General features: G+C 47.9%; 1 protein-coding gene and 1 pseudogene across 1 annotated transcript in view; both read left to right on the forward strand.

The window, feature by feature from the left end:
- The first annotated feature begins 3,601 nt into the window (after positions 1–3,601).
- Positions 3,602–5,504, forward strand: LOC131482560 (wee1-like protein kinase 2; annotated as a pseudogene).
- Positions 5,505–24,762: 19,258 nt separating this feature from the next.
- Positions 24,763–27,728, forward strand: part of LOC131482540 (partitioning defective 6 homolog gamma-like) — a 37,907-nt gene continuing 34,941 nt past the window's right edge. The window contains exon 1 of the mRNA XM_058677029.1: positions 24,763–24,926. Within this exon, the coding sequence (XP_058533012.1) occupies positions 24,855–24,926 (72 nt within the window). The 5' untranslated portion in view covers positions 24,763–24,854. The remainder of the gene's footprint in view (positions 24,927–27,728) is intronic.

Here is a 27,728-nt window from a genome sequence, read left to right on the forward strand (position 1 = left end):
AGCTGAGACACAAAGGGGCACCCGTTTGGAAAGCTTTGCAGACAGTGGCATTGAGGCCAGCCCATTGTACACGTAAAGGTTCCAGTGTCTGGTAATCACTGAGCTAGAAACTCTTCAGATAAACCTGTCAGTCCATCCACAATAGATCCAAACTACAGCAAGAAACCCTGACACTTAAGAATAACAGAACAGCCAAGTGAGAAATGCGCGAAGATCTGAACAGACACCTCAGCAAAGAAGACATATGAATGTCAAATAAGCATACAGGATAAAGCTGAACATCACTTTTAATGAAGAAAACTAAATTGAAGGGAGATAACCCTGTATACATATAAAAATGAGTAAAATCTAGAATGCAACGTTGAGTGCTGTGGACCACAGGAACTCTGAATAGTTGATGATGGAACACGGGAGCTCAGCACCCTGGAGACAGTCTACCAACACACTGTCTCAGCATGGGAGCCAACCCCGACCCCGCCCCAACCCTACAAATTTGGACAATGCATTTGCTTTCTCTGATGTGTGGTGGCTAATACACAATGCAGAGAAAAGGGTAGAAATGCGATGGTCACTATGGGATAGGATTGTCATTTTTATTCCATGCTTATACTCCAGCAGAAATGTATTCTTGCAGTCTTTTTACACTTCACTGATTAAATACGTGATCAATGGCCAATGAAGCCTGTGACTGCAGAGTACATTAATTTTATGACTGCAAATACTACTGAGGGAGGGAAGGAAGGATGGGACATGGGAGGAGGCAGGCCAGCAAGGGAGCTGCAGTGGCCTTCTCAGAAACAACTCTCCATATTATTAAATCAAATACAATTAAAATGATTTAAGGATATAAATTTGTACAACAGTATTTGATGCAACACCACAATTTTATTTGTAATACTCAAATACCTTAAGGAATCAGCACTTCCTTACCAGAGGAATGAAAAACAAAACAACAGTGGATCCAGGCATTGACCATCCACAAACACCTCTGCTCCAGTCTACACCTGGACAGTGTACTTGGTCAACTGCCACACATGGGAGACCCAGGTAGACCTGCTGTTTCTGGTTCAGAAGGGTCCACCTACAGCTGCTGCTGCCATTTCAAGTGATCCAGTAGAAGGAAGACTTTCTCTTCTGACTCTCTCCTCTCCTCTCTCTCTTTTCCCTTTCTCTCTCTCTCTCTCTCTCTCTCTCTCTTTCTCTCCTTCTACCTATAATTCTGCCTTACAAATAGGAATAAATACATCATTTTAAACTGAGTCAGCAGTCTGAGTGCTTTGAGACATTGTTATATTTTACAGGGAAAAAATAACTTACCTTTCAGAGACTCACAATTGCTGAAGCTCAAACTGAAATGTTTGCAACTTTACTTGAACTTGTAATCAATGACAATGAAACTAGTGATTTAGAAATATCTTAGTTGTATGGGCCCAACGCGATAGTGTAGCAGTTAAAGCCCTCGCCTTGAACTCGCCAGAATCCCATATGGGCACCGATTCTAATCCCAGCATCCCTGTTTCCCACCCAATTCCCTGCCTGTGGCCTGGGGAAGCAGTCGAGGATGGCCCAAAGCCTTGGCACCCTGCATCAGCATCTGACACCCAGAAGAAGCTCCTTGCTCCTGGCTTTGGATTGGCTCAGCTCCAGCCACTGCGGCCATTTGGGAAGTGAATCAGCAGACGGAAGATCTTCCTCTCTGTCTCTCCTCTCTGTATATCCGCCTTACCAATAAAAATAAATGACTCTTTAAAAAAAAAGAAATATCTTAGTTGTGTAATACAATACATAATGAATAATTAATACTTCTAGGAATTACTGTATTCAGAAGACCTGCATACAATTGAAAACATTGGAATAAATATATTGCTCCTTTTATTTTATTGTAAAAAATATAAAGTAGCTCTCATTAACTGTTGTGCCATAGAATGTGCTCACATTAACCGTTCTGCTCTAGCAGTGGGAGAAGTTGTTTGCTGCAAAGAAAGAACAGGAACTTTTCTAGCTCCAGGGAATTACTGATAATTAAAAACCTATGGGGCTCGGCAGCGTGGCCTAATGGCTGAGGTCCTCGCCTTGATCCCATATGGCCGCTGGTTCTAATCCCGGCAGCTCCGCTTCCTCTCTATCTCTCCTCCTCTCAGTATATCTGACTTTGTAATAAAAATAAAATAAATCTTTAAAAAAAAAACCTATGACACTGGCCAAGAACATCTTAGATTAATAATAATATTTGTTTAATAATGTTTTCCATTTAATAATGGAAATCAACAGCAAGAGTAGAAAAGCGGAAAGCCATGATGTCCCCTCCCCAAAATAAACTACATCTGTATTTTATATAGCTCCTAACATTAGCATATTAAACATCTAATTCTACTAATTCAAGTATAATAAACTTTCTGAATTTCTTAAAAGTGGAAAACTATTTTTAAGATTTTTTAATTGGAAAGTCAGATACACAGAGAGAAGGAGAGACAGAGAGAAACAACTTCCATCTGCTAATTCACTCCCCAAGTGGACACAATGGCCAAAGCTGAGCCAATTTGAAGCCAGCAGCCTCTTCCAGATCTCCCACGTGGGTCCCCAGGCTTTGGACCATCTTTGATTGCTTTCCCAGGCTGCAAGCAGGGAACTGGATGGGAAGTAAGGCTGCCGGGATTAGAACAGGCGCCCATATGGGATGCTGGTGTTTGCAAGACAAGGACTTGAGCTGCTAGGCTACTGTGCCAGGCCCGAAAATTTCTAAATTCAATAAGCATGAGATGTTATCATCTTTGCTGTCAAAACTCTTAGGAACACACAGGACACCCAACGGATAAAGATAAGATTGCACCTATGGCACCTCCCACAGAAAATGTCATTACTATGCCACATCACAGAAGATGATGCATACAGTGCTGAAACCTACAGCATTGTTCGTGCTTTTTAGAAAATGATACATTTAGGGCCCAGCGCCGTGGCCTAAGTAGCTAACGTCCTCGCCTTGTATCTGCCCCGGGATCCCATATAGGTGCCAGTTCTAATCCCGGCAGCTCCACTTCCCATCCAGCTCCCTGCTTGTGGCCTGGGAAGGCAGTCAAGGAATGGCCCCAAAGCCTTGGGACCCTGCACCCGCATGGGAGACCTGGAAGAAGTTCCTGGCTCCTGGCTTCGGATTGGCACAGCTCCAGCCATTGCAGTCACTTGGGGAGTGAATCATTGGACAGATCTTCCTCTCTGTCTCTCCTCCTCTCTGTATATCTGACTTTGCAATAAAAATAAATAAATATTTTTAAAATCATACTTTTAAACAAAGGTAAATGGAAACCAGAGCAGGGAGCAGGCCTGATGGAGGTTATTGTGAATCACTCTGACGAGGCTACAACTCCCACTGGTTTCAGTGGGGGCTGAGTGTGTGGTGAGTAGGATCGGGTTTGACTGCAACACCCATTAGTTTGTGTAGCAGACAGGGCTGGAGACAACTGACCCAGCAATTGTAACACACAGTGTGTGCGAAGGCCGATTTGGGAGATGGACTGTGCCAGACCCTGTACTGGCATACACACACAAGAATCAGGTCTGGCTTCTGCCCATATTGTAACAATTGCAAAGCTCTTAGGCTGAAATGGATGTGGAGAGCAGTAACAAACAGCTAAGTGGGAAATTAGGCTTGTTCCCTTGTGAACAGGGGACAGAGAACAAAGCGCAGAGGGGAGCAGAAGAGGGTGAGGGAGTCCAGAGCCAGTCTCCGGAGAAGGAGGAGGTTCAGGACTCGGAGTCCTTCAGGACACCCCTGAGGAGCGTAAGTGGGGTCCCTGGCACCTTTCAGAAAAGAGGCAAACCCATCCTAGGCCAGTTCTGAGGACTCCAGTGTCAGCCTCTCCCACATGTCCTGAGACACCAGCTCTGCTGGAGAAAAGGAGCAAGATGCTGCATGCTGAGAGCCCCTCCACTCCGAAAAACCTGCAGAGCCAGCCTCCAGCAATTTCTTTTTTTTTTTTTAAAGATTTTATTATTATTGGAAAGCCGGATATACAGAGAGGAGGAGAGACAGAGAGGAAGATCTTCCATCCGATGTTTCACTCCCCAAGTGAGCCGCAACGGGCCGGTGCGCGCCGATCCGAAGCCAGGAACCAGGAACCTCTTCCGGGTCTCCCACGCGGGTGCAGTGTCCCAAAGCTTTGGGCCGTCCTCAACTGCTTTCCCAGGCCACAAGCAGGGAGCTGGCTGGGAAGTGGAGCTGCCGGGATTAGAACCGGCGCCCATATGGGATCCCGGGGCTTTCAAGGCGAGGACTTTAGCCGCTAGGCCACGCCGCCGGGCCCCAGCAATTTCTTCAACAGTGAAGCTCTCCTCCAGAGGCTCCAAGCATTTCAGGCACACGCCTGTTTCCCTCAGGGATGAGATGGCTTTGCTGGCTTTGGTCAATATTAATCCCTTCACTCCAGAGTCCTTGAAAAAATTATTGCTTACACCCAATGGCAAGAGGAAAACCCGAGGAGATGTTGAGGAAACTGGTCCAGAAGAAGGCAAATTAAAACAAGGGTTACCTGCCAAGAGATGTGTCATGAGAGAAACCAACATGGACACACGCTATGAAAAGGAATTTTTGGAGGTGGAAAAAATTGGAGTCGGGTCATTTGGTACAGTCTACAAATGCATTAAGAGGTTGGATGGATGTGTCTATGCAATAAAGCGTGCTACCAAGCCATCCACAGCATCTTCCAATGAAAATTCAGATTTGCGAGAAGTCTATGCCCATGCAGTGCTAGGCCATCACCCCCATGTAGTGCGTTACTACTCTGCCTGGTCAGAAGATGACTACATGATCATTCAGAATGAATACTGCAATGGTGGGAGTTTGCAAGCCGTTATATCTGAAAATACTAAGTCTGGTGATCATTTCCAAGAGCCCACACTCAGAGACATCCTTCTGCAGATTTCCGTGGGAATTAAATACATCCACAACTCGGGGGTGGTGCACCTGGACATCAAACCTAGCAATATCTTCATTTGTCATAAGGTGCAAAGCGATTTTACTGACGTGCCAGAAGAGATTGAAAATGAAGCTGATTGGTTCATCTCTGCCAGTGTGATATATAAAATTGGTGACCTGGGCCACGTATCATCCATAAGTGATCCCAGTGTAGAAGAAGGAGATATTCGCTTCCTGGCTAATGAGGTTTTGCAAGAAGATTATCGACATCTTCCCAAGGCAGACATATTTGCCTTGGGCTTAACAATAGCGGTGGCTGCGGGAGCCGGGGCGTTACCAGCCAACGGGGAGGCGTGGCATCACATCCGCAAGGGTAACCTTCCAGAAATTCCCCAGAAACTCTCGGAAGACTTTCAAGATCTGCTCAAGGGAATTGAGACAAGTGCAGCAGGCACTGTCCCCTCCAGGGGACACCTTCCACGGCAACCCTGGGGTCTCCGAGACTCACGCAAGATCAAGAAGCACAAGGCGCCTGGTGGGAAGAAACAGTGGCAAGTCTTTCAGCTTTACCCTTGGGGAATCTTCCCCATAAGAACTCAGCTATACCAAAGAGGCTTCTGCCGCTAAGTCTCCAATAAATAAATGTTGACCATCTCAATCTTTTTCTTATAACATGGAAAAACAAATCAACTTGAATGCCCAGGAATTTCAAAATCCCTCCCATTTTAGCATCTACAGCTAAAATCTTAAAGCTACAAAGGCCTTCCTGTTATCTACAGTGCTTGGTAGACTAACTACTTGCCATTCCTCTTCCCAATTGTCATAATCCTAATATTTACAAATCAAATTGGAAAAATATGGCTGGCTGAGTCACAAAAAAGAAACAGCTCTTGAGGTTTGGCCTATGGACTGGGATCCGGGTGGAGAGCCTTCCTATATGTAATCCCCTTCGTTGTAAGAGAGAGGAATAAGAATGTGGTTTGGAGTTGCAGTAACAGCTTGTATTAGAAAATATGCCTGGATTTCCTACACTGCTTCTCAGGTTATGTGAAACTATTTCTAGAAGAGAATTCTTCGTCACTTTGAACAAGTATCTCTACTAATGTATTTTCTGGATGGACGCAGCCTCTTTCTTTCATACTATATTTGTTAAATAAATGACTGCATGATGATGTGAAAAGGTAGAAAGAAGACCACATATAACGTGGACATTTTGGGCCTGTTTGTTTTGGAATAAGAACTCTGTTGGCAGGAGTTTCCCTCAGTTCGACATACTGTTCATCGCTTTATTTCTCTTGACATGTCTCTGGTTTAGCATAATTTGGCTTTGCTTTCTGTAATTTTACCATGTTTTATTCAAATTATTTGATTTTAAAGAAATATAATACTTATAAATAAAGGTTTTTATCTTGTTCAAAGTTAAAAAAAAAAAAAAAAGAATCAGGTCTGGGATCACCTCAGATGAAGTTTCTTTGGGAATCCCCCCAACTGAACCACTGGACTCAAAACTCCAACCATGGAGGAAGTTTCAGGTTTCATGGTCTGACCATGGAATGCATGTGTCAGAGCTGGACTTCCCTCAGGGGCTTAGAAGGAGCAGTGGACAGCATATTGAGATGCAAATGGAGGATTTGGCAGTACATTGGAGCCTACAGAGGACACCTGGTACCATAGAAGAGGATGGAGGATAGAACAAATTGATCAACTACCCCAGCCAAGAGTTAGCAATGAATACCTGTGCAAACAGAGACTCTAAGATGGACTATGTCAGCCAGTGGATTCTGGAGATTTCATCATGATTGGAGTGGCAAGATTGGCAGCAATACAGAACTAATAAACTATTAAAACTACTTGATCAGGGCCCTTGGAGCATGCCCCACATCGAGGACCCTGGGATGGTTGGGAGGCTGGGTTAGGGTTAGAGAATGTGGAAACAATGGTCTTACTCACTTTCCTTTAGTCCTTGACCCTTTGCACCCTAATCAAATATGTAAAAATTATCAAAAATAAAGTTTAAACAATAAAATAATAATTAAAAATGGAGGGAGAGAGATCCTGCAATTGCTGGTTCACTCCCCGATGGCCACAACCAGACAAGGAGGAGGCAGGCCAAAACCAGAAGCCAGGAACTTCCTCCTGGTTTCCCCAGTGAGTGCAGCAGCCCATGTACTTGGGCCATATTCTGCTGCTTTCCCAGGGGCATTAACAGGGAGCTGGATTTTGAAATGGAGCACCTGGGACTGGAACCAGCATCCCTACAGGTTGGTGGCACCATAGGCAGTAGCTTAACTTACTGTACCACAGCAACAGCCCCAAACATTTTAATTAAGCATATGAATACACATTCAATATCTGAAAAAGAAGAGAAACTGGAAATACATAAATTATCAGATGAAAGTTTCCATTACTGGAGCCACTTACTAGCAGCAGCATCCCATATGGGCACAGGTTCAGTTCGTATCCCAGTTGCTCACTTCCCATCCAGCTCCCTGCTTGTAGCCTGGGAAAACAGTCAAGGATGGCCCAAAGACTTGGGACCCTGCACTCACTTGGGAGTGGGAGAAGTTCATGGCTCCTGACTTCAGATTGGCTCAGATGTGGCTGCTGTGGCCTCTTAGGGAGTGAACCAGTGAGCGAAAGATCTTTTTCTCCTTTCCCCACCTCTCTGTAATTCTTTCAATTAAAATTTTTTAACATAGATCTTTTTAAAAATAAAAAAAATGGAGAAGTGAGTGTTTGGCCTAGTGCAAGATGCCAGTTGAAATACTCCTATCTCATGTCTAAGTGCCTGGGTTCAATTGCTCTGCTACAGACTCAGGCTTCATGCTAATGCAAACCCTGGGGAGAGGCCTTGACGGCCAACCAATTGGGTTTCTGCCCATCACATGCGAGATCCAGATGGAGTTCCTAGCTCCTGGCTTCAGCCTCACCCAGGCCCAGCTGTTGTGGCCATTTGGGAAGTGAAACAGCAAATGGAACATGAATCAATCTCTCTCTCTCTCTCTCTCTCTCTCTCTCTCTCTCTCTCTCTCTCTCTTTCTGCCTTTCAAATAAAAAATGAATTTTTAAAAAATGATGTTAGGTATCATGCAATATTAATAACTGGAGTGAGAAAACACCACCATCCAAAATGGACTCACAAAATTTACTCAGAACAACTTCATACAAATTTGAAAGACATCTTGGGGTGTGTTTATAGGCATATAATATTTCAAACAATGTTTATATGTGCAAACAACTTCTTACTAAGTACAAATTAATTAAAAATCACTTAGGATTGTCTCATGAAATGCCAAATATAACAATTCTCTCAAACTAAGCTAAAAAACTAAAATAAGTCAAACACCACTTATAAAACATTGTTGGATAGGACTTGCATTGTGGAGCAACAGGTTAAGTTACCTCCTGTCACACTGGCATCCCACATGGGCACCAGTAAGCCCTGGCTGTTCCACTTCCACTCCAACTCCCTGCAAATATACCTGCAAATATACCTGGAAAAGCAGGGGGAGATGGCCCAGTTCTTGGTCCTGCCATCCATGTAGGAGACCCAGATGCAGTTCAAAGCTCCTAGATGCAGCCAGGCCCATTCCTGGATATTGTAGCCATTGAGGAAGTAAACCAGTGGATAGAAGATCTCTCTCTCTCTCTCTCTCTCTCTCTCTCTCTCTCTCTCTCTGCCTTACAAATACATACATGCATCTCAAAAAGACAATATTGATGAGAAATTAGCAGAAGCATATAAGATCAAGAATTCTGTAGGAGCAGGCATTTGGCCTAGCAGTTAGGCTGCCAATTAGAATGTCCCAGTCAGGTATGGCAGGGTTAGGTTTGACTGCTGCCTCTGACCCCAAATCCAGCTTCCTGCTGAGACAGAGCCTGGGAACTGCAAGTAATGGCTCAAAGTGTTGCGTTCCTGACTCTCACGTGGGTAGGTCCTGACTCTTGCCCTTGCCTGGCTCAGCTCTGGCTGTCACGTGTAGACACTGAACCAGCAAATGCAAGATTTTATTTGTCTCTATCTTTCTATGTGTGTGTGTGACTCTGCCTTTCAAAAATGTAGATACATATGTGAAATTATAGTCAGATTAATTTCACCTAGGAAGTTAGAATAAAATACCTTCAACTGTTATTGTTTTAACAGAAGAAATATTTTAAGTAAACATATCTAATTTATAAAAAAGTAGTCACTGCCTTCCTCTTAGAAATTCTAATTATTTAAATGCTACAGAAATTGTATCCTAAAGGGCACTAGGCATGACAAAACATAACCACCCTGTTCCTGTCTTCTAAAATGTATAAACAAATTTTGCCTATTAAAATCTCACCCAAATTTGAAACAAGTCTTTCTCTCTCTGTGTAAACATGTAATTTTCTAACCATACAAGCAATTTGGTGCTATATAAGAAATGTATTAAAGATAAATTTAAAACAACTTAAGCTTGTCAGGAGAAGTTATCAAATATAACAAGTCTCTTAGACAAAACAAGTAGAGAAATACTTTCACTTGATTTTTAAAATAGCAGCACACAGGATTCAGAATTCCCTTAGGGCTGGCATTTGTCCTGGCGGTCAAGCTGCCACTTGCACTGTAGTGTCCCATATGGAAACACCCGGGGTTCACACCCTTGCCCTGCTCCCAGATCAAGCTTTCTGCTCATGCACACCCTGGAGGCGGCAGGTGGCCGCTGGGTCCCTGGGTCCCTGCCACCCTGTGGGAGCCCGGGATGGGGCTGCTGGCTCCTGCTCACGCACACCCAGGGAGGCAGCAGGTGGCAGCTCGAGTCCCTGGGTTCCTGCCATCCACGTGCGAGACCCGGATGAAGCTGCTGGCTCTGAGCCTGGGCCTGGCGCAGCTTTGGCCATTGTGTGCAAGGAGAGTGAACCAAGAGATAGATGGGAGTGCGGTCTCAGTGTCTTTGTCTTGATCCATCCGTTCTCTGCCTCTCAAAAAAGAAAAAAAGAATCCTATAGAAAACTAGCAAGTAAAGCGAGACTAAGTGTCCAGTAGGGAAACCCACTGGATGAGGCTGGAATCCCAAAGGAGCTTTCTTAACAAAAATCCACAGGAATATGACGGGCACTAAAGTAAGAAAAACGTAAAGGAACCGAACGGCCGCGGAAACTTGGAAGGAAGCCCGAGACGGCCCGCAGGACTCCGGCCGAGGTCTGGGAGCCAGCGGCAACATTCTCCAGCTCGGTTTGCGTTTGACATGGAAACCTGACAGAATTCACCCAGCGCCCTCGACTCCACCGCGCACCACTGTCCACGACACGGGTGAAACCTGCCCATCAAGCTGCTGCCCCACTGAAAAAAGAACTCGACCGGATTTCCAGGAGAAATCCTGAACGTGAACAAAACACACACACACCCGCCCGCGCAGCCCGCAGCCCGCGCCGGGGCGCACCCTCACCCGCGCCTCGCGAGGCCGCCGCCAGGTCCGGAGCGGGTCCCGAGGTGAAAGAAGCCGGCGCTGCCGCGGACGTGGCCCGGACGTCTGCCGGGTTGGGTTTGAGGGGGCGGAGGCTCCGCCCGGGGCGGAGCCGCGAGAAATGGGGTCTCGCGCCCTCTGCCGTTCCCCGGGCGCGCCTGGGCAATAAGTGCATCCAGGACCCTGGAAATTCAGGCTGAGTTTGTGCTCGCCCTTTCTTACCTGGGTTGGAGGGGATGGTACTGTGATTTGAATGTCCCTCAGAATTCCTGTATAGGAGACGAATCAGCAGTCATAGAAGGTCCTTGAGAAAACCGTGGGAAACAGCTTATTTTTGTGCACCAAAAACTTTGAAATAAAGGACCCGGCATTGTGACACAGCGAGGTAAGCCACCGCCAGCATTCTTGGTTGTAGCCGGCTCCTTGCTAACTCTTAGGAATGTGCCAGAAATAACCCATGTTCTTGTGCCCCTGCACCAATGTAGATCTGTGAAGCTCCTGGCTCCTGACTTCTATCTGACCCAGCTCCTGCCATCGTAGCCATTTAGGGAGTGGACTAGACTTCTCTGTTTTTTTCTCCCCATCTGTAAATGCCTCTCAGATAAACAAATTTTTTCACATGTGAAATACATTCATATGAAAGGTCTTCAGTAAGATTATGGAAAATTCCTATTACAAAGAAATGATGGGGGCCCGGCACGGTAGCCTAGCGGCTAAAGTTCTCGCCTTGAACGCACCGGGATCCCATATGGAAGCCAGTTCTAATCCTGGCAGCTCCACTTCCCATCCAGCTCCCTGCTTGTGGCCTGGGAAGGCAGTCGGGGATGGCCCCAAAGCCTTGGGACCCTGTACCTGTGTGGGAGACCCAGAAGAGGCTCCTGGCTCCTGGCTTTGGATCGGCACAGCTCCAGCCATTGCGGTCACTTGGGGAGTGAATCATTGGACGAAAGATCTTTCTTTCTGTCTCTCCTCCTCTCTGTATATCTGACTTTGCAATAAAAATCAAAATAGATCTTTAAAAAAAAGAAATGATGCAAATTTTTCATATCTTTTAGTACCCTTTTTCCTGATTGAGGTTCCCTCCCATGTTGATGCTATTTGCAGGAAGGACCTTTAGAAAGTGAAAACAGCCCTCATGGACTCCTGGATTCCTGGATTACCAAGACAGCGACTTTCTCTGCAAACTCCCTCGGGCTCATTTGCTGTGTCCCACTGTGGTGCAGCCTTGGGATTCTGCAAGGCATCCTCCCAAGCAGCAAAGTCCTCACCACATCATGCCCTCTGCCTTAGCCTCGCCTCCAGACTCAGAGAAACACAATGTTCTTTAGAGTTTACCCAGTATCAGCTATTCAGAGAGTAACAGAAAATGACCAAGAAAGATGGAAATGGTGAGAAACAAAGTAGATGAGTAAATGCATTTCCTATCTCCAGAATAGGTGGATAATTGGTGCTTGAAAAGAAAAAAAATATATTCAGAGCAGCACTCCAAAAACTGAACTCCTTAAGTGCAAATCTAAGAAAACACATACAGATTTACCTATTCAGAAGGTTTCAAAATTGATTGACAGAAAAGAAATTAAAGTAAACGCAGAAATTTGCCTTGTTCAGGATTGGTGCGCTCATTATGGGTGTTAGGATGACAATTCTTTCTGATTTGATTTATAGAGTCAGTGAATCCTGATCAAATTCCAACAAATCTTCCTGGACTTAGAACAGCTGGCAAAAAAAAAAAAAAAAAATGAGGAAAAGGTCAAGAACTCACATCCCAATGGGAGCACTCAACAGAGCAATTGAAGAGAAAGATCGAATTGAAAGCAGAATCCTAAAATAGACCTGTGTAAATTTGACCAATCAATTTTGTCAAAGGTACAAGAACAACTCGCTGGGTAGAGAAAAACATTTGTTCCATGAATCACCATAGAAAAATCATGGGTGGAAATGCACCATGTGGAAACCACGCAGAAAAAGCATAAACATAAACATTTTAAAAACATTTTTATATTGGAAAGCCATATAAACAGAGAGAAGATACAGAAAGAAAGATCTTCCATCTACTGGCTCACTCCCCAAGTAGCCACAATGGCTGGAGCTGAGCCTATCAGAAGCCAGAGCCAGGAGTTTCTTCTGGGTCTCCCACTTAGCGCAGGTTCCCAAGGCTTTGGGCTGGCATCTACTGCTTTCCCAGGCCACAAGCAGGGAGCTGGATAGGAAATGGAAAATCCAGAATACAAACCAGCATCCGTATGAGATCCCAGTGGATACAAGATGAGCATTTAGCCACTAGGCCATCATGCCAGGCCCATAAACACAAACTTCTCTCACTCAAAAATATCTCACTCAAAATCATCCATTAATATAAATTTTGAGGTGCAAATTTGTAAACTTTATAGAAGAGAATCTACCTTGGGTAATGACTTTTTAGATAAAATAACGAAAACCAGTTCATGAAAGGAAGACCAGCTGATAATGCATAGGCATTATTAAACAGAAAGTTCGACTCTGTTAAAGATCCTGGTAAAATAACCAAGCAACGGATCACAGACTGGGAAAGAAAATACCCGGGAAACATATCTGAAGAAAGACCTATCTGCAAATACTTAAAGAGGCTCTAAACCTCAACAAACCGGCTTGAGCCCGTCGCATAAGGGTGACTCTGGGGAGGCGTCTCAACAAAGACGACATACAAGTGACAGACACACAAATTATTCATCAGCAACAATCTGCATGACGTAAAGGTAAACAAAGACAACCAAGAGATAACGCTATACATCTTAAAGTGACTAAAACCTTTTTTTAAAGAAGATACAATGGCAGTTGAAGCAAGAATGGATAATGGTAACTTCTTCCAAAGGGAAACAGTCTGGGTTTAACAGCCATAATCACACTCACAATGCTCTAATCATTATACCCACAAGCGAGCAGCATAGAATTATGTCCTCATAATTAGCAAATAACTTAAGGAATCTACATGATTGTTAATAGCTATGGAGTAACTAAGCTGAGGTGCGTCATTCATTACCACACCACGAAGCAGTGCAGACATAGGTGAACACTGTGCATGTTGCGGAGTTGAAAGAAACCAATCTGAAGAGGTTTCATACTATACGTCCCTTGTATATGGCATCAAGGGAAAGGACATACCACAGAGATGGTAGACAGACGTGCTACTGACAGCAGTTCACACAGAGCATGGGGGGTTAGTTACTAAAGTAATAGAGTGGGAGCTGGCATGTGTTGTAGCAAGCTAAGCTTCTACCTATGGCACCAGCACCCTATATAGATGTCAGCTTGTGTCCTAGCTGATCCACTCCCCATACAACTCCTGCTTATAGCCTGGGAGAGCAGTGAAAGATGGCCCAAAGCCTTGGGATCCTGCACCCATGTAGGAAACCCACAGGAATTTCCTGGCTCCCAGCTTCAGATCGGCTCAGCTCTAGCTGTTGTGACCATTTGAGGAGTGAACCAGCAAGTGGAAGATCTTTGTTTCTCCTTCTCTCTGGAAATCCACCTTTCAAATAATAAATAAATATCATTAGACTCGTGTCTCCCATCCTAGGCCACTCATATTCTGTCCTGAATAAAACTTACATTAACTTTTTTAAAGAGCCTACTTGGGCCCAGCACAATCGGCTAGTGGCTAAATCACCACCTTGCATCTGCTGGGATCTCATACGGATGCTGGTTTATATTCTAGTTGCTCCACTTCCTATCCAGCTCCCTGATAGTGGCCTGGGAAAGCAGTCGAGGGCAGCTGTTGGGACCCTGCACCCACATGGAAGACCTGGAAAAAGTCCCTGGCTTCCGATAGGCTCAGTTCCAGTTGTTGAGGCTACTTGAGGCGTGAACCAGTGGATGGAAGGATCTTTGTCTCCCCTTCTCTCTGTAAGTTTGCCTTCTCAATAAAAATAAATAAATCTTTTTGGGGAAAAAAGAGCCTTTTATTTGGGCCAAAATTTTTGTTCCCTTGCACCCACATGGGAGACTGAGAAGAAACTCCTGGCTCTTGGCTTCAGACCAGCTTATTTCCAGCCTTTGCAACCATTTGGGGAATGAACCAGCAAAAATGAAAGATATCTCTGTCTCTCCTTCTCTCTGTAACTCTGACTTTCAAATAAAATAAACACATTTTTTTAAATAAAAAGGATCCTATTTATTTCTATCAACAACCATTCTAACAAGTATGAAGTGATATCTCTTTTTGGCTTTGATTTTTGTTTACCTAATAATTAGTGATGTTGAGCAACTTTTCATGTGCTTATTAGCCTTGGGTTCAATAATAACTTCCTGGGAATGCCACCAAAATCAACAGAAACCAAAGAAAAGTAAGTGAATTTATGCAAGGAAGACCCATACATATTACAAAGTACTTTGAATTTCTATAGGGGTTACCCTGCAGCAGCATTGCTGTTAGCGATGTCACTTGTTGCCTGAGCCTTAGGAAATTGCACTGATCTATAAGGAGTGCTGTTTTGGGGGGGTCTCTTCCTCAAATACTAACAAGGTTTACAGCCACTCCCTTACATGTATCAAGAACAAAACTTACCCTGTGTGACGTAAGAAGGTTCAAAATGCAAAATGACCAGTCGGACAAGGAGGAGCCAAGAGTGTTCTGACCCAGGAATAGGATATGACTATTTGGAGACACACAAGCTGTGAACCCCAACATTGCCGTGAGGTTTTAGATGCCTAGAATACCCCCGAAGGGGTTGGAAGGAGTGACACCTCCTGGTACTCACCTGTTTTGGTCACCCAAAGTCCCATTGTGATAGAGGAGAGTGACCACAAGATGTCACCGTGAGCTCAGCTGTGTTTATCCACAGTGTACCAAACAGAACAGAACCTAACACCCGATTGGCCTTGGCAAAGACTGATTTGAAAAAGGAACCCTCCATCTATCAGCAAAGATACACACAGTTTTGCTGAGAGTGAGAAATGTTTACAAGAAGTGTCCAACAACAAAAAAAAGAAGTGTCCAAAATTTCAGATCTCAATCCAATTCTGGAGGACTTAGATGTGCATTCCAGCTCCTGACGAGAGATCCTGGGAGTCATCAGACGGTGCAGGGGACAGGGCGGGGGGTTGGGGCAGGGAACATCACTTGGCTCCTGCTGACTAACACTTAGAAATGTATGCAGGAAATAAAATTGACCTAGTCATGAACAAAATTACATTTATTTGGGGCTTATCAAGTTTTAAGGTGCTTGAGAAGATACCCCAAAGTTCACCAAGAAGCCTCATTTTAGAGCTTAGAATTGCCAAGAGGTGGTGTTTCCATCATCTGCTCATCAGGATTTGTGATTACTACTCACAAGAACCAGATATGTTGTAAAAGGGGCCAGGATGTTGTCCTAACCTCTGGGTAATTACAGGGAGCTGGGTTGACCCAAGGTTACCCAAGCTGGTGATTGTGCTGTGATCCCATCCTTAGGTCAACATGCATCCCAGTGCCCATTCACAGCCTCTCGGAGGTTCCCTTGAACTTGAGACCCACATGTGGCACAAGCATTCTCCTTGTGAATTACAACAGGCAGGCCAGGTGACCTGGACTCTTCAAATATCACAGGAGCCATGCCTCCCATCAAGAAGGTACTAGACCATGAATAGAAGCTACCCCTCAGCAAGGGCACTGTTTACAGATACATGAATGACCTTCCACCTTGCAAAAACCAAATGTGTGTAGGCTGGAGTTGTGGCACACTGGATTAAGCTGCTATTTGTGGCATTGACATCCCACATGGGAGTCCTGGGTTCTCCACACTTGATCCAACTCCCAGATAATGTGCCAGAGAAAAGCCCAAGTGCTTGGGTCCCTGACACTCATGTGGGAGATCAGGGTAGAGTTTCTGGCTCCTGCTTTGGCCTGGCATTGTCCTGGCTGCAGAGTGAACCAATGGATGGAAGAAATCTCTCTAGCATTCTCTTTCTTGCTGTCTTGCTCTTGTTCTGTACACACACACACACACACACACACACACACACTGTAGAGGGAATGCAAGCAATGGGGAGAGCAGCTGTGGTGGCAGCACCCTGCCTGGTGTTCATGGCCATCTCCTGTGCAGGACGTTGTTCACTAGCGAGTCTCATTCTTCTTGTGGATTGATATTGGGTGGCCATTCCCCAGCCCTGGATGCTAGGGTGATTGAGAGGCTGGGTACAGCTTCTCCCCTTATTTCCCATCTCCTCCCAGAAATGGGAAGAAGAAATAAAAAGTTTGAAAACAATGGTCACGGCCGTGATCGTACAGTGGTTAGTGCTCTGTGTTGTGAAAACAATGATCACACCCACTTCTCCCTAACCCTGATCAACCATGTAAACTTCATTTAAGATAATGAAAAAAAAAAAGCCATCTCCAGGCCAGTTGTTTAGTAAGGTCAGGTCTACAGCACTGGGAAAGCAGTGGAGAATGGTCCGAGTGCACCCGTGTATGAGAACCCGAAGAAGCTCCTGGCTCCTAGCTACAGTGACCAGACTTTAGTTGCTGCAGCCATTTGGATACTGAACCAGTGGATGGAATATCAGTCTTTATTTCTCCCTCTCTTTCTCTGTAACTGTTAGTTATTTAAAAAGATTGAGAGAGTTCTAGTCCACACGATATTATGATATTATTACGATATTATTACGTGCAGGTAATTCCCACAACCTGGTTCTTTACCGTGAGCTGAAACACACCAGACTCAACGAGGTATCTTAGGAGGTTTATTCCAACGGGGCAGGAATGGGTAGAGGTGGTGAAAATCAGGAGGAGAAAAGGGGGAAGGGGAGAGAGAGAGAAGAGAGGGATAAGAGCGGGGTAAGAGAGGCATAAGAGAGGGGTAAGAGGGGTAAGAGCGGGATAAGAGCAGGGTAAGAGGGGTAAGAGCAGGGTAAGAGAGAGAGCGGAGAGACCAGAGAGCGAGCCGCACCTGGGGGGCCTTTTTGTCGGCCAGGTGTAGGGGGTGGGGATTGGGAGGGATTGAGGCCAGGCCCCCAGGGGATTGGTGCCTGCAGGTGAATGCCTAGGGATGATTGGCGAGTGGGCAGAGTTGGGGAGGGGGCTGGAAGATTGGGAGGTGGGATTCAGGTGGAGTGCCAGGTTACATCCGATTGGTGGATAGCTAGCCCGGCGCGAACTTCATGAGCTGTGAGGAAGAAGGAATGGCGCGCCGGGTCCAGGGAAGGATACTTTTAATTTTGGTTTAAATAATTCCTTGAGATTAGGGCCACAGAGTAATCCTCCAGCTTCCTAAAATGCTTGAGGAATGACTTTGAGTATATTCCATTAGATTCTATGTAGAGAATACGTGATGTATAGATAGCAGACTCTTAACTGCTCTGACATTAGGAAAAAACTTTAGAAACTTACAAATGGGACCTGAACGTACCCTGATAACCTCTTAAAGGGGTCACTATGGTATTTTACATCAGAGACCAGGAGGGGATCCCATGGCAGAGCAGGATGAGAGAGGTGTGTGCTTCTGGTTTCCAGTGAGACCCCCGGAGGCCTCCCAAGTGCTCTTCATTGCAGAAGCAACAGACACTTCGCCAAGGATCATCAGAAAGGACGCCCAGGGCCATGTCCAAACTACCAAGGAGGTCATTGGATATATGACTGTCCCTGAAGGCCAAGTACTTCAGGTCAGTCATTTCCCATTGGATCTCCCACATGGGACTGAAGCAGCCCAGGAACCTGCACAGGCTCAAGGCCATCAACGGACTTCGGTGACAGCTCGGAACAGCACCCAAGAGCCCCAGGTGGTTCTCACAGTGGAAGGGAAACTGTAAATTTCCATCTGGACACTGCCTTCTCTGTCCTAGCTAGCTTTGGCTTCTTCCCTCTCTTACAGTTACCATCAGGGTCTCTCAGGAGCCCCAGATTAGCTTAGGTGACAGATTAATCTAGAAGCTCAGAAAAGAAGCATTCCTAGGGAAAACTTAGTTAACCTGTAATTGTTCAGCCTGCCTCAATGACCAGGCTCCTAATAGACATGTTTGCCATCTCCCTCTTCAGTTTTTGCTAGACTTCACTGAGGTAGGATACCCTCACTGCCCTAAGGCAGACTTCATGTCTTGCTCATGATTTGTCAAGTTATTTGGGATTTCTCAGCTCATCTACCTAAGATTCTTGTGTTCAATTGCTAGTACATGACTTGTTAGCCTATAAGTTAGTAGATTGCTTCCTTCTGCCTTAAAGTATATAAACTTCTGTAAAATCTTGTTGGAATACTATAAACTGCTGGGTTATTGTACATGAAAACTAGTTTAAATATTGTGCCATCTACAATGTGACTAGTAGTCCTGTAACAGAATGTATTAAGTACTGTGCTTTATGTTCCAGGCTATGTCTTCCTGAAACTCTTAGGGCTTGCAACAATTGGTAAAGTATAATTGTTAAATCTAGCACTTGCCTGCTTCCTAGTGAAATTCAAAGTTACTATAAACATCAAATGCAATAATTGTTAAGGTTACTCAAGGAGTTAGCTTGTATTTACCTGTCTTGTGATAGGTTTCTATTCTGATGCCATACACTAATCTTTTCATTGTTTCAGATAACAATTTCATACGACCAAAAAGGTTTCATGTGTTCCATTGGGTATGTTTCAAAATTTGGGATTTGAAGTAGTTATAAATCTAGTCCATCATTTTAAACTAATGTTTACTCTGACAAAGTTTGAAACCTGACAATTCTTTTATATCTAAGCTTGAAAAGCCCAAGTATTCCAACTGGGTTTCTAACTGAACTCATGACCTGCTAGGTTGGGAAAGATTATAATTATGATTTATTTTGTTATCTAGACTTCAAGAAAGAGAAACCTTCAAGTGCCAGGCAGTACTTCAGACATCTGATGACTTCTACTTCTACCAGGAACCTCTAGAACCCCCTACTCCTGCAGTTACTCAACAACGCCCCCTTTCAGCTCGAAGAAGCTCGAGTGGTATTCGTCCCTTTATCCCTGTTCACTCCTCTGTTTGGAAATGTGAGGAGTTAGATAGGATGATGGGTAGTCAGGGTCTCTGGTTCCTGGTGAAGCTACCCTGTCTATGCTGACCATTCAGGAGTAATGAAGAATCGAGTACAAGAAGGCCTGGCTAAGAGAAAATCAATTCAAGCCAGCTTTTCAATAAGGACTCTTAATAACTCTTTCCTCCATTCCCAGCCACTGAAATGTAAAATTTTTTAATCAAACCATTAACCAGTTTCTTTTGCAGTACTAGAAGCGTCCCTCCATCTCCCATTCTTCCCACCAGGCTGCAACCACTGCCAAGAGAGACCAGCTCCTAGAAGCCAGAGAACAATGCCCCTCTTCCTTTATATATAACAAAAGGGAGGAATGTAAGGAGTTATTCCAATATCCTTCCCTGGACCCGGCGCGCCATTCCTTCTTCCTCACAGCTCATGAAGTTCGCGCCGGGCTAGCTATCCACCAATCGGATGTAACCTGGCACTCCACCTGAATCCCACCTCCCAATCTTCCAGCCCCCTCCCCAACTCTGCCCACTCGCCAATCATCCCTAGGCATTCACCTGCAGGCACCAATCCCCTGGGGGCCTGGCCTCAATCCCTCCCAATCCCCACCCCCTACACCTGGCCGACAAAAAGGCCCCCCAGGTGCGGCTCACTCTCTTATCCCTCCCTCTCTTACCCTGCTCTTACCCTGCTCTTACCCCTCTCTTACCCCTCTGTTATCCCTCTCTTATCCCTCCTTCTCTGGTCTCTGTCTCTCTCTCTCTCTCTTCTCTCTTTTGCTCTTCTTTGCTCTCCCTTGCTCTCCCGTCTTCCTCCGGCCTCCCTTCCCCCCTCCCCTTCCCCTTCCCTTCTACCCTGTTCCTGCCCCGTTGGAATAAACCTCCTAAGATACCTCGTTGAGTCTGGTGTGTTTCAGCTCACGGTAAAGAACCAGGTTGTGGGAATTAGCTACGCGTAATAATATCGTAATAATATAGTAATATCGTATGGACTAGAGCACTCTCCAATCTTTTTAAATAACTAACATTTGGTGCCGTGACTCAGATATTGGAATAACTCTACCTTTCAAATACACAAATAATCTTAAAACAAATAGTCTCTGTAGCCTGTGATACCAGTATCTCACGTTGGCATGAGTTCTTGTGCCAATTGTTATGTTTCTGATCCAGCTCCCTGCTCATGGCTTGAGAACATGCAAGATGGCTCGAGTGCTTGGGCCCCTGCACCCATGTGGAAGACCCAGACAAAGCTCCTCGTTCCTGACTTTGGTCTAACCTGGCTCTGGCCATTGAGGCCATTTGAGGAATGAAACAGCAAATGGAAGATCTCTCCTTGTAACCAGAACTTTTAAATAGATAAAAAATAGATATATCTAAAAACAATAAGAAACACTCTCTTAGGGACTTTCACACGTAAGTCTCCTCACAAGAGCTGTGAATCAGAATAGGATCTGTTTCAATGGTTGCAATCTGCACTTGCAGGTGCTCTCAGAGCAGGCTATGTGACATGGACTGTGATCCTGAGAGTGTTTCAGACAGTTCACTTTGTGCACACACACCGACAGGGGCCCTCATAGCAAGCTGTGTGACATGCGGTCATGTTCCTTGCCATGTCTTGTCTTTGATGTGTTGAGGAACTGCAGGACACAGCAGGCCAGTTGTTTACTTGTTGGCTTCATAGCCAACATTCCCGCCTTTATCTCCAGATGCAGAGAACAGGAACAAAAGCAGCCAGACCTCTGTTGTCTGAGGGCACCAGTTCCTGTTCAGGACCATGAAGCTACAACCAAGTCTCAGTCTTGCACTTCATGTTAGAAATTGTGACTGTGGGGCCAGCACAATGTCTCAACTAGCTCATCCTGCACCTCCAAGTGCTGGCATCCCATATGGATGCTGGTTCATGTTCTGGCTACTCTGCTTCCCATCCAGCTCCGGGCTTGTGGCCTGGGAGAGCCATGCAGAATGACCCAGAGCCTTAGGAACCTGAACCCCATGTTGGAGTGAGTCTCCTGACTCCTGGTTTTGGATCAGCTCAGCTCAGCTCCATTATGGCCACTTGGGGAGTAAACCAGTGGATGGAAGATCTTTCTATCTCTTCATCTGCCTGTAATCTGCCTTTCCAGTGGAAATAAACAAATCTTTCAAATAAATATATAAATAAATATAAATCATGGCTGATTGGGTCTCAGGGTCTATCCAACCTGGAGGTAAGGAGGAAAGATGGGGGCCGGTTCTTTCACCTCCAACACATCTGGGATATGGTACAGGCCTAGAATTCCTGCTCCATGCACATCCACATGCTACCTGCTCACTCCACATGGCTGAAGTCCCACGTTCACACTCCATGTAGCCCTCCAAGGGTCCAAGAAGCCCTTGCCCCATGCACCCGGGGACGCTTAGCCTGTTTCCTTTTCTCCTGGTCTTTCATCTCTAATCCTTCCCCTGACGGAGGGCCTGGTGGAGAGGTGGGGCCTGGCCCTGGTCACAGTAGTAGCCACAGGTGCCTTCCCTGTATGTAGCGGGTTCTCACCCATTGCCTCACACCAAAGCTCATCTAGCCTGTATCCTTCGTCAGGTGCAGGTGATACCTGAGTGGGCATGTGTAGCCTAGACCCAGCCTAGACGCTACTGAGCACCTGGAACACCTGACCTCACCCCTGCTGAAGCCACAGCCATAGCCTTCCTATACCTGAGTTCTTGTGGATATTGTGGCTTCCTGTGACAACCTATATCCTGTCAACTGATAGTTGCACAGCTAATGCCCTTGGGCAAAGTTACTCCAACTTGAACCAAAAATAGTTCTCGGCAAGTCTCTAACAGGCCATGAATTCAAGAACTAAAGGAAAACTGAGGGAAAAGGCGGAAGCAGCTGCTGAGCCAGAGGAGCAGTGGGAGGCTGGGCCATGGGAACAATGACCTGGTTGGCATCGGGCTTGGATGGGAAGAGTGTGACCTTGCTCTTCACTATCCCCTCTCCACTCACTCAGACTTCAGTTCTGCACAGCCATGCACGGCATGAAGGCTGCCCTCAGGGGTACACCTGCAGCCAGTGGATATTAGCTACAAAGAAGGCAAAGAAAGAAACAAGGGCTATTTTCATTCTGTGCCTTCATCCTGGGAGTGAGGGCCCCTACCTGCTCCCAAGTGATGCTGGCTGAGCTTGCAGCCTTGATTTGAAAGTTGGTGGTATGCTATTAGCTTGGCCTAACATAGCCGTTCACTGGAGGCTATACAGAGTACCATTCCTAACTCTGTTTCTTCCTCCTATTACCCCACTTTCTCCATTTTTTTTTTGTTTTGGTAGACAGGAGTCCCCCGGCAAGGCCTCAGGATCCACTCAAATCCTAGCTTTGCAACTCACAACCCTATGACCTCATTCTCTATAATTGTGGAATTACAGCTGCCTGTGCTCAGTCGAGCTTTTGGTGGAGTCTGGAACAAGGTGACTCAGGAGTAGGGTCAGCAGCAAGAATTCTGGAAACCAGCTTTCACTGATAACCTCTGTTTCACATTTTGTTTCAGCATGTATCTGTGTCAAGCCTCAGACACCAGGTCTGTGCCCAGGAGACACAGGGCCGCTGTGGCAATGAGCAGCTGTTTTCCATCTAATGACAGAAGGGCACCCCAACCTCTGTCTCTGGGTTTCTCTGCTGTGAGACACTAGGATGGAGCCGTCAGTCTGGCATCCTCTCACCCCTCTTGGCCATGTGCCCACCCCACAGGCACATGGTTGAATGGGTCCCCGTATGCTTTTGCAGATTGTGGGAGTACCATCACTTCTCTTCACAGTTACAGACGCTGAGAATTGTAGCTTGTGGTTTCACCGTCCGAGCAGGTGGTCAGCAGGCTGGGGGCTGGGACTGTGGCTGTGCTCCTGCAATCCACAGGTGTCCTGAGATGGCTGTCAGGCCAGAACCAGGGAGAGTTCTTCCCTCCTGTTGCTGGGCTGGGAAACACTTTCCAACGGAAGGATCTGCAACCCACCTTTGAGCTCTAAAGATCCCTCTTCCTGTGTTGGTTGGCCACAGGCGTCTCCTGCATCCAGCTGGCTTCCGGGCCCTTTCTGCTGCTTCCACATGCCCAATGTCAGCACAAAATGAAGGGTAGCAGCTGATTCAGCTAAGCCAGCAGCACATGGCAGCCCTCCCTGTGACACCACTGATTCAACTAAAAAAGCACCTGACAATCTTCCCTGTGACATCACCGACTCTGCCAAGGCAGTGGCACCCACCAGCTTTCTCTGTGATGCCATCCCCTAATATCCTGTTCAAGTGCAGACTCTGGGGTCTGAAAGCACTGTTGGCAACAAGCCCCAGGTGATGGTGTGGGCTTTGGGCATTGAATAAATGCCCTAACCCCAGAGGCCTTAGCAAGAGCAGCCTTCCCAGCACCCTACAGCCCCTCCTGCACCCTGTCATTCATCCTTGGATATGGGGGTTGGAACTCGCTCCTGGGTAGTTCTGAGCATCTCTCCTAAATGAGAGGGTCCCCTGCTGTACCTGGACAGCTTGCAGTAGGCTAAGTCCAAGGCTTGTCAAGCTGGAAGCCCAACTGCTGGTGTACAGCTAGTTGGGCCATTCTCCCTTGGAAGTCCCCCGCTGTCTCTAAGCTGTCTCACCAACTTCACCAAGGCCTCCTTCTGAACTCTGCCTGTGCTGGCCTTCTCATGGGCAGGGATCCCAGCTCCACTGCTTGGCCATGGTTCCTGGACTAGCCCTGGCACACAGCAGGGTGGACACTCAGCTAAGTTCAATGGAAACTGAACTTTGGGGATTTTGATTTGGTGCCCTGTGTTAAAGGCTTCAGCAGTCCACAAGACTCCACTCTTACTTCTTTAAAGAAATAAATGCTGCCACAAAACATGGTGTTAGAAAAATCAGAAATGTCTGAAGTAGACGATAAAATGGCTATAAATCACATTTTGCACGTACAGCATTAGAAACCAACTCTCACTGTAAAGGCAAGTTGCAGATATGGGTCACAGTTTTATCGGACTCAAGCGGGAATATCGGCCGAGCGGCCAGACTAACCCCTTGCGTCCACTCCACCTCCAGATCCCTTCTGCAGTGAAGCTGCCACCAGCTTGCGGCACGCGCCATTGTCATACTGCGAGCCCTTTCCCTCCGAGCCGCCCCCCAGGATACCCTTCCCGCACTGCGCGGACCTCGAAGTCCCCACGGGACCAGCTTTCTCACGAGTGGACTCGCGCCCCTAGGCGCGCGAGACCACGGAAAGTCAACACCATCCCGTGCCGCGCTGCCAAGGCAAGCATAGCGACGTTCCCGGGACCTCGCCGGCGCGGGCACGGGGCGGGGTCTCCCGGACGCGGGGCGGGGCCCCGGGTTCGGGGCGGGGCGGGGCGCGGGGAGGCGGGCGGCGCGCGCCGGCGTTCCCTAGCGCGCGGCCCTGGAGTCCCCGAGGCGCGCGGCCAGCCCCGCTCAGGGCAGCTGCAAGCTGAGACGCCCGGTGGCAGAGGGCGCGCGGGCCGGTGGCAGTCCCGCCCGCGGGACTCTTCCTGCAGCCTCCAAGGAGCGAGGGCCAAGTCCAGAAGACCTGGGGCCGGAACCATGAACCGGAGTTTCCACCGGTCCCAGACGCTGCGCTTCCCAGACTGCGGCGCAGTCGAAGTCAAGAGCAAGGTAAGCCCCGCGCGCCCCGCGAGCGCCCCCAGCCAGCGCCCCTGAAAGGCAGGAGGCGCCAACGTCGGAACCTGGGCTCGGGACCAAGGGCCGTGGTGATTCTGCAGGCTCGGGACCCGCTCCCAGCGGCCAGTCTTTGTTCGGCGACCGGGCGCGGTGCACGTTGGGGGGCGGTGTTTCCGGGGCGAGTTGGGGCCCTCGGGCTACTCGCATTTGGTACCGTGCGGGGGTCGGGGGGCTCTGGGGACTGGGCTGGGGAAGGGTCCTGGCCGAGCTGCCTCCTTAGCTCCAAGAAGCCTTGGTCCCCGCGGGGTGGAGAGTGGCCGCTGGCCCTCGCCTGGGCTCCTGGCACCGACCTCCATCCCCAGCCCGGCGCTGGACCTGGACGCGTCTCAGGCCCCTTGAGTGTGTCCCCGACTCAGGTTCCCCCAGTTCAGGCTCGCCCCTTGCCCAGACCACCAAGCCTCAGGCGCGCCCCCGGCCCTGGAACTCCCACCCGCTGTCGCGCCTCCCACCTAGGCCCAGCCTCCTGGGCGCGCCCCCGTCACACACCCGTCTCCAATGTCCTGGGCGCGCCCACGGCGCAGTCTCTTGCTGCGCCTGCTGCCTCCTGCCTGCAGGCAGCCAGCGAGTCTGAACTTGCACCGCACATGGGGTAATTGGCTGGGGGATCTGGCACTTCCCCCTCAGTGCGGGCGGTCGTTGCACGTTGAAACGACTCCTCAATCTTTGCTGACCTCTGCGGGATTGGGGGGGCATCGGCCCATTGTCCTCCCCCCATGCTACCACGTTCTAGGAAGCTTGTGGTCATAAGGGGAGGAGGGAGCTGAGAATACAGGCCAGGCCCTGTACCTCCGCACGCAAGGTGTCCTGGGCATGTCTCCCGTGGCTGGATCGGTGTGGTGTTTCCAAGTATCTGGAGTCTCGGAATCTCCAAGATCTCGGGGCACACAGTATTTTCTGAAACTCTAGTTTAAGATGCTGTGCTCCCCTATCAACAAGTACCCTCCAACTATCAGGGCCTTGCAACATGGAGTCTAATCTGGAAAACCAGTTTGCCACTCCAGGCCTCTCTGCAGTTCGGGTGGTGGACAGAGGAATTGGCCTCTCCTTGGACTGCTGCCTCCTGCCCACTCCAGCTTGGCTCAACCGACCTGGTGTGGGCTCAGGTTTGGGTGCAGCAGGCGCTGACTTGGAACTGAGTGATAGGGTCAGAGTTTTCAGGGACCCTGAGAGCCCTTGGAGAGGACACACCACCCTGGGCTTGCTGGGTTGGCCGTGGCCCCTGCCCTACAGTGCCACTGTACAGATGGTCCTGAAAGCACTTCTTCCTGTGCACACGTGGCCCAGCTCACTCTCTTGTGCATACTGTACACACGTGGCCCAGCTCTGCTCCTGTGCACATGTAACCCAGCTCACTCCCTCCTGTGCACACATGGCTCAGTATACTCCCTCCTGTGTACACATGGCCCAGCTCTCCCTCCTGTGCATACATGGCTCAGCTCTCTCTGCTGTATACACATGGCCCAGCTCTCTTCTTGCACACCTGTGGCCAAGCACACTCCCTCCTGTGCACACATGGCCCACCTCACTCTCCTATGTACACATGGCCTAGCTCACTTCTTCTTGTGCGCACATGGCCCAGCACACTCTGTCCTGTGCACACATGGCCTAGCTCACTTCTTCTTGTGCGCACGTGACCCAGCACACTCTGTCCTGTGCACACATGGCCCAGCACACTCTGTCCTGTACACACATGGCCCAGCGCACTCTGTCCTGTGCACACATGGCCCAGCACACTCTGTCCTGTGCACACATGTAACTCAGCACACTCTGTCCTGTGCACACATGGCCCAGCTCTCCCTCCTGTGCACACATGGCCCAGCTCTCCCTCCTGTGCACACGTGGCCCGGCACACTCTGTCCTGTGCACACATGGCCCGGCACACTCTGTCCTGTGCACACATGGCCCAGCACACTCTGTCCTGTGCACACATGGCCCAGCACACTCTGTCCTGTGCACACATGGCCCAGCTCTCCCTCCTGTGCACACATGGCCCAGCTCTCCCTCCTGTGCACACGTGGCCCAGCTCTCCCTCCTGTGCACACGTGGCCCAGCACACTCCTTCCTGTGCACACATGACCCAGCACACTCCCTGTTACCATGGAGTCCACAACTGTAGTGTCAGCGATTGTCACCCCAGCCATAGCTGGGCTGGGGGGGAGGGGAGATGATGTGCGGTTTGGGCTTTAGCCTGCTTCCTGTCACCTGGAGTTTAACTTTTCACGCTCAGTCACTCAGCTCAAGCTTAGCCTTACTCCTCTTACACTCACCTCCCAAGTGGCCTGCCTGTGTCAGCGGTTTGGGTGTTAAGAATTAGGCTGTCTTTGTCCTTAAGCCTCTGCCACAGCCATAGCCATGCAGTCACCAGTGTCTTATTCTGTGTAGGACAGGATCAGATGTGTGTGCAGGAGCGGTGGCACCTCCCCTGGGTGACCCTCCCTACAGTTTACCTCTTCCCCTCTACAGAAGGTCATGCCTGATTCCAGCAGCTCCTGTGTTCTGTGTGCACTTTCATTGCTCCAGTCTCTCACCATGCACCTCAGTGTCTCCTTCTTCCAGGTCTGCCAGGAGAGCAAGTTAAAGGATGCATAGGAGGGAAAGGAGTGAATGCCCAGGGCACCTGAGGGGGCTAGGGAACAGGAAGGCCAGTGCTTTGGTGGAAACATGCTTAGGACAGACTGATTGGAGATGAGTTTTCATCTCAGAAGATGGGATGGAGTAAGCTGGGCCACGTGTGCA

This window comes from Ochotona princeps, chromosome 18, assembly GCF_030435755.1.
Source record: "Ochotona princeps isolate mOchPri1 chromosome 18, mOchPri1.hap1, whole genome shotgun sequence".
NCBI lineage: Eukaryota > Metazoa > Chordata > Mammalia > Lagomorpha > Ochotonidae > Ochotona > Ochotona princeps.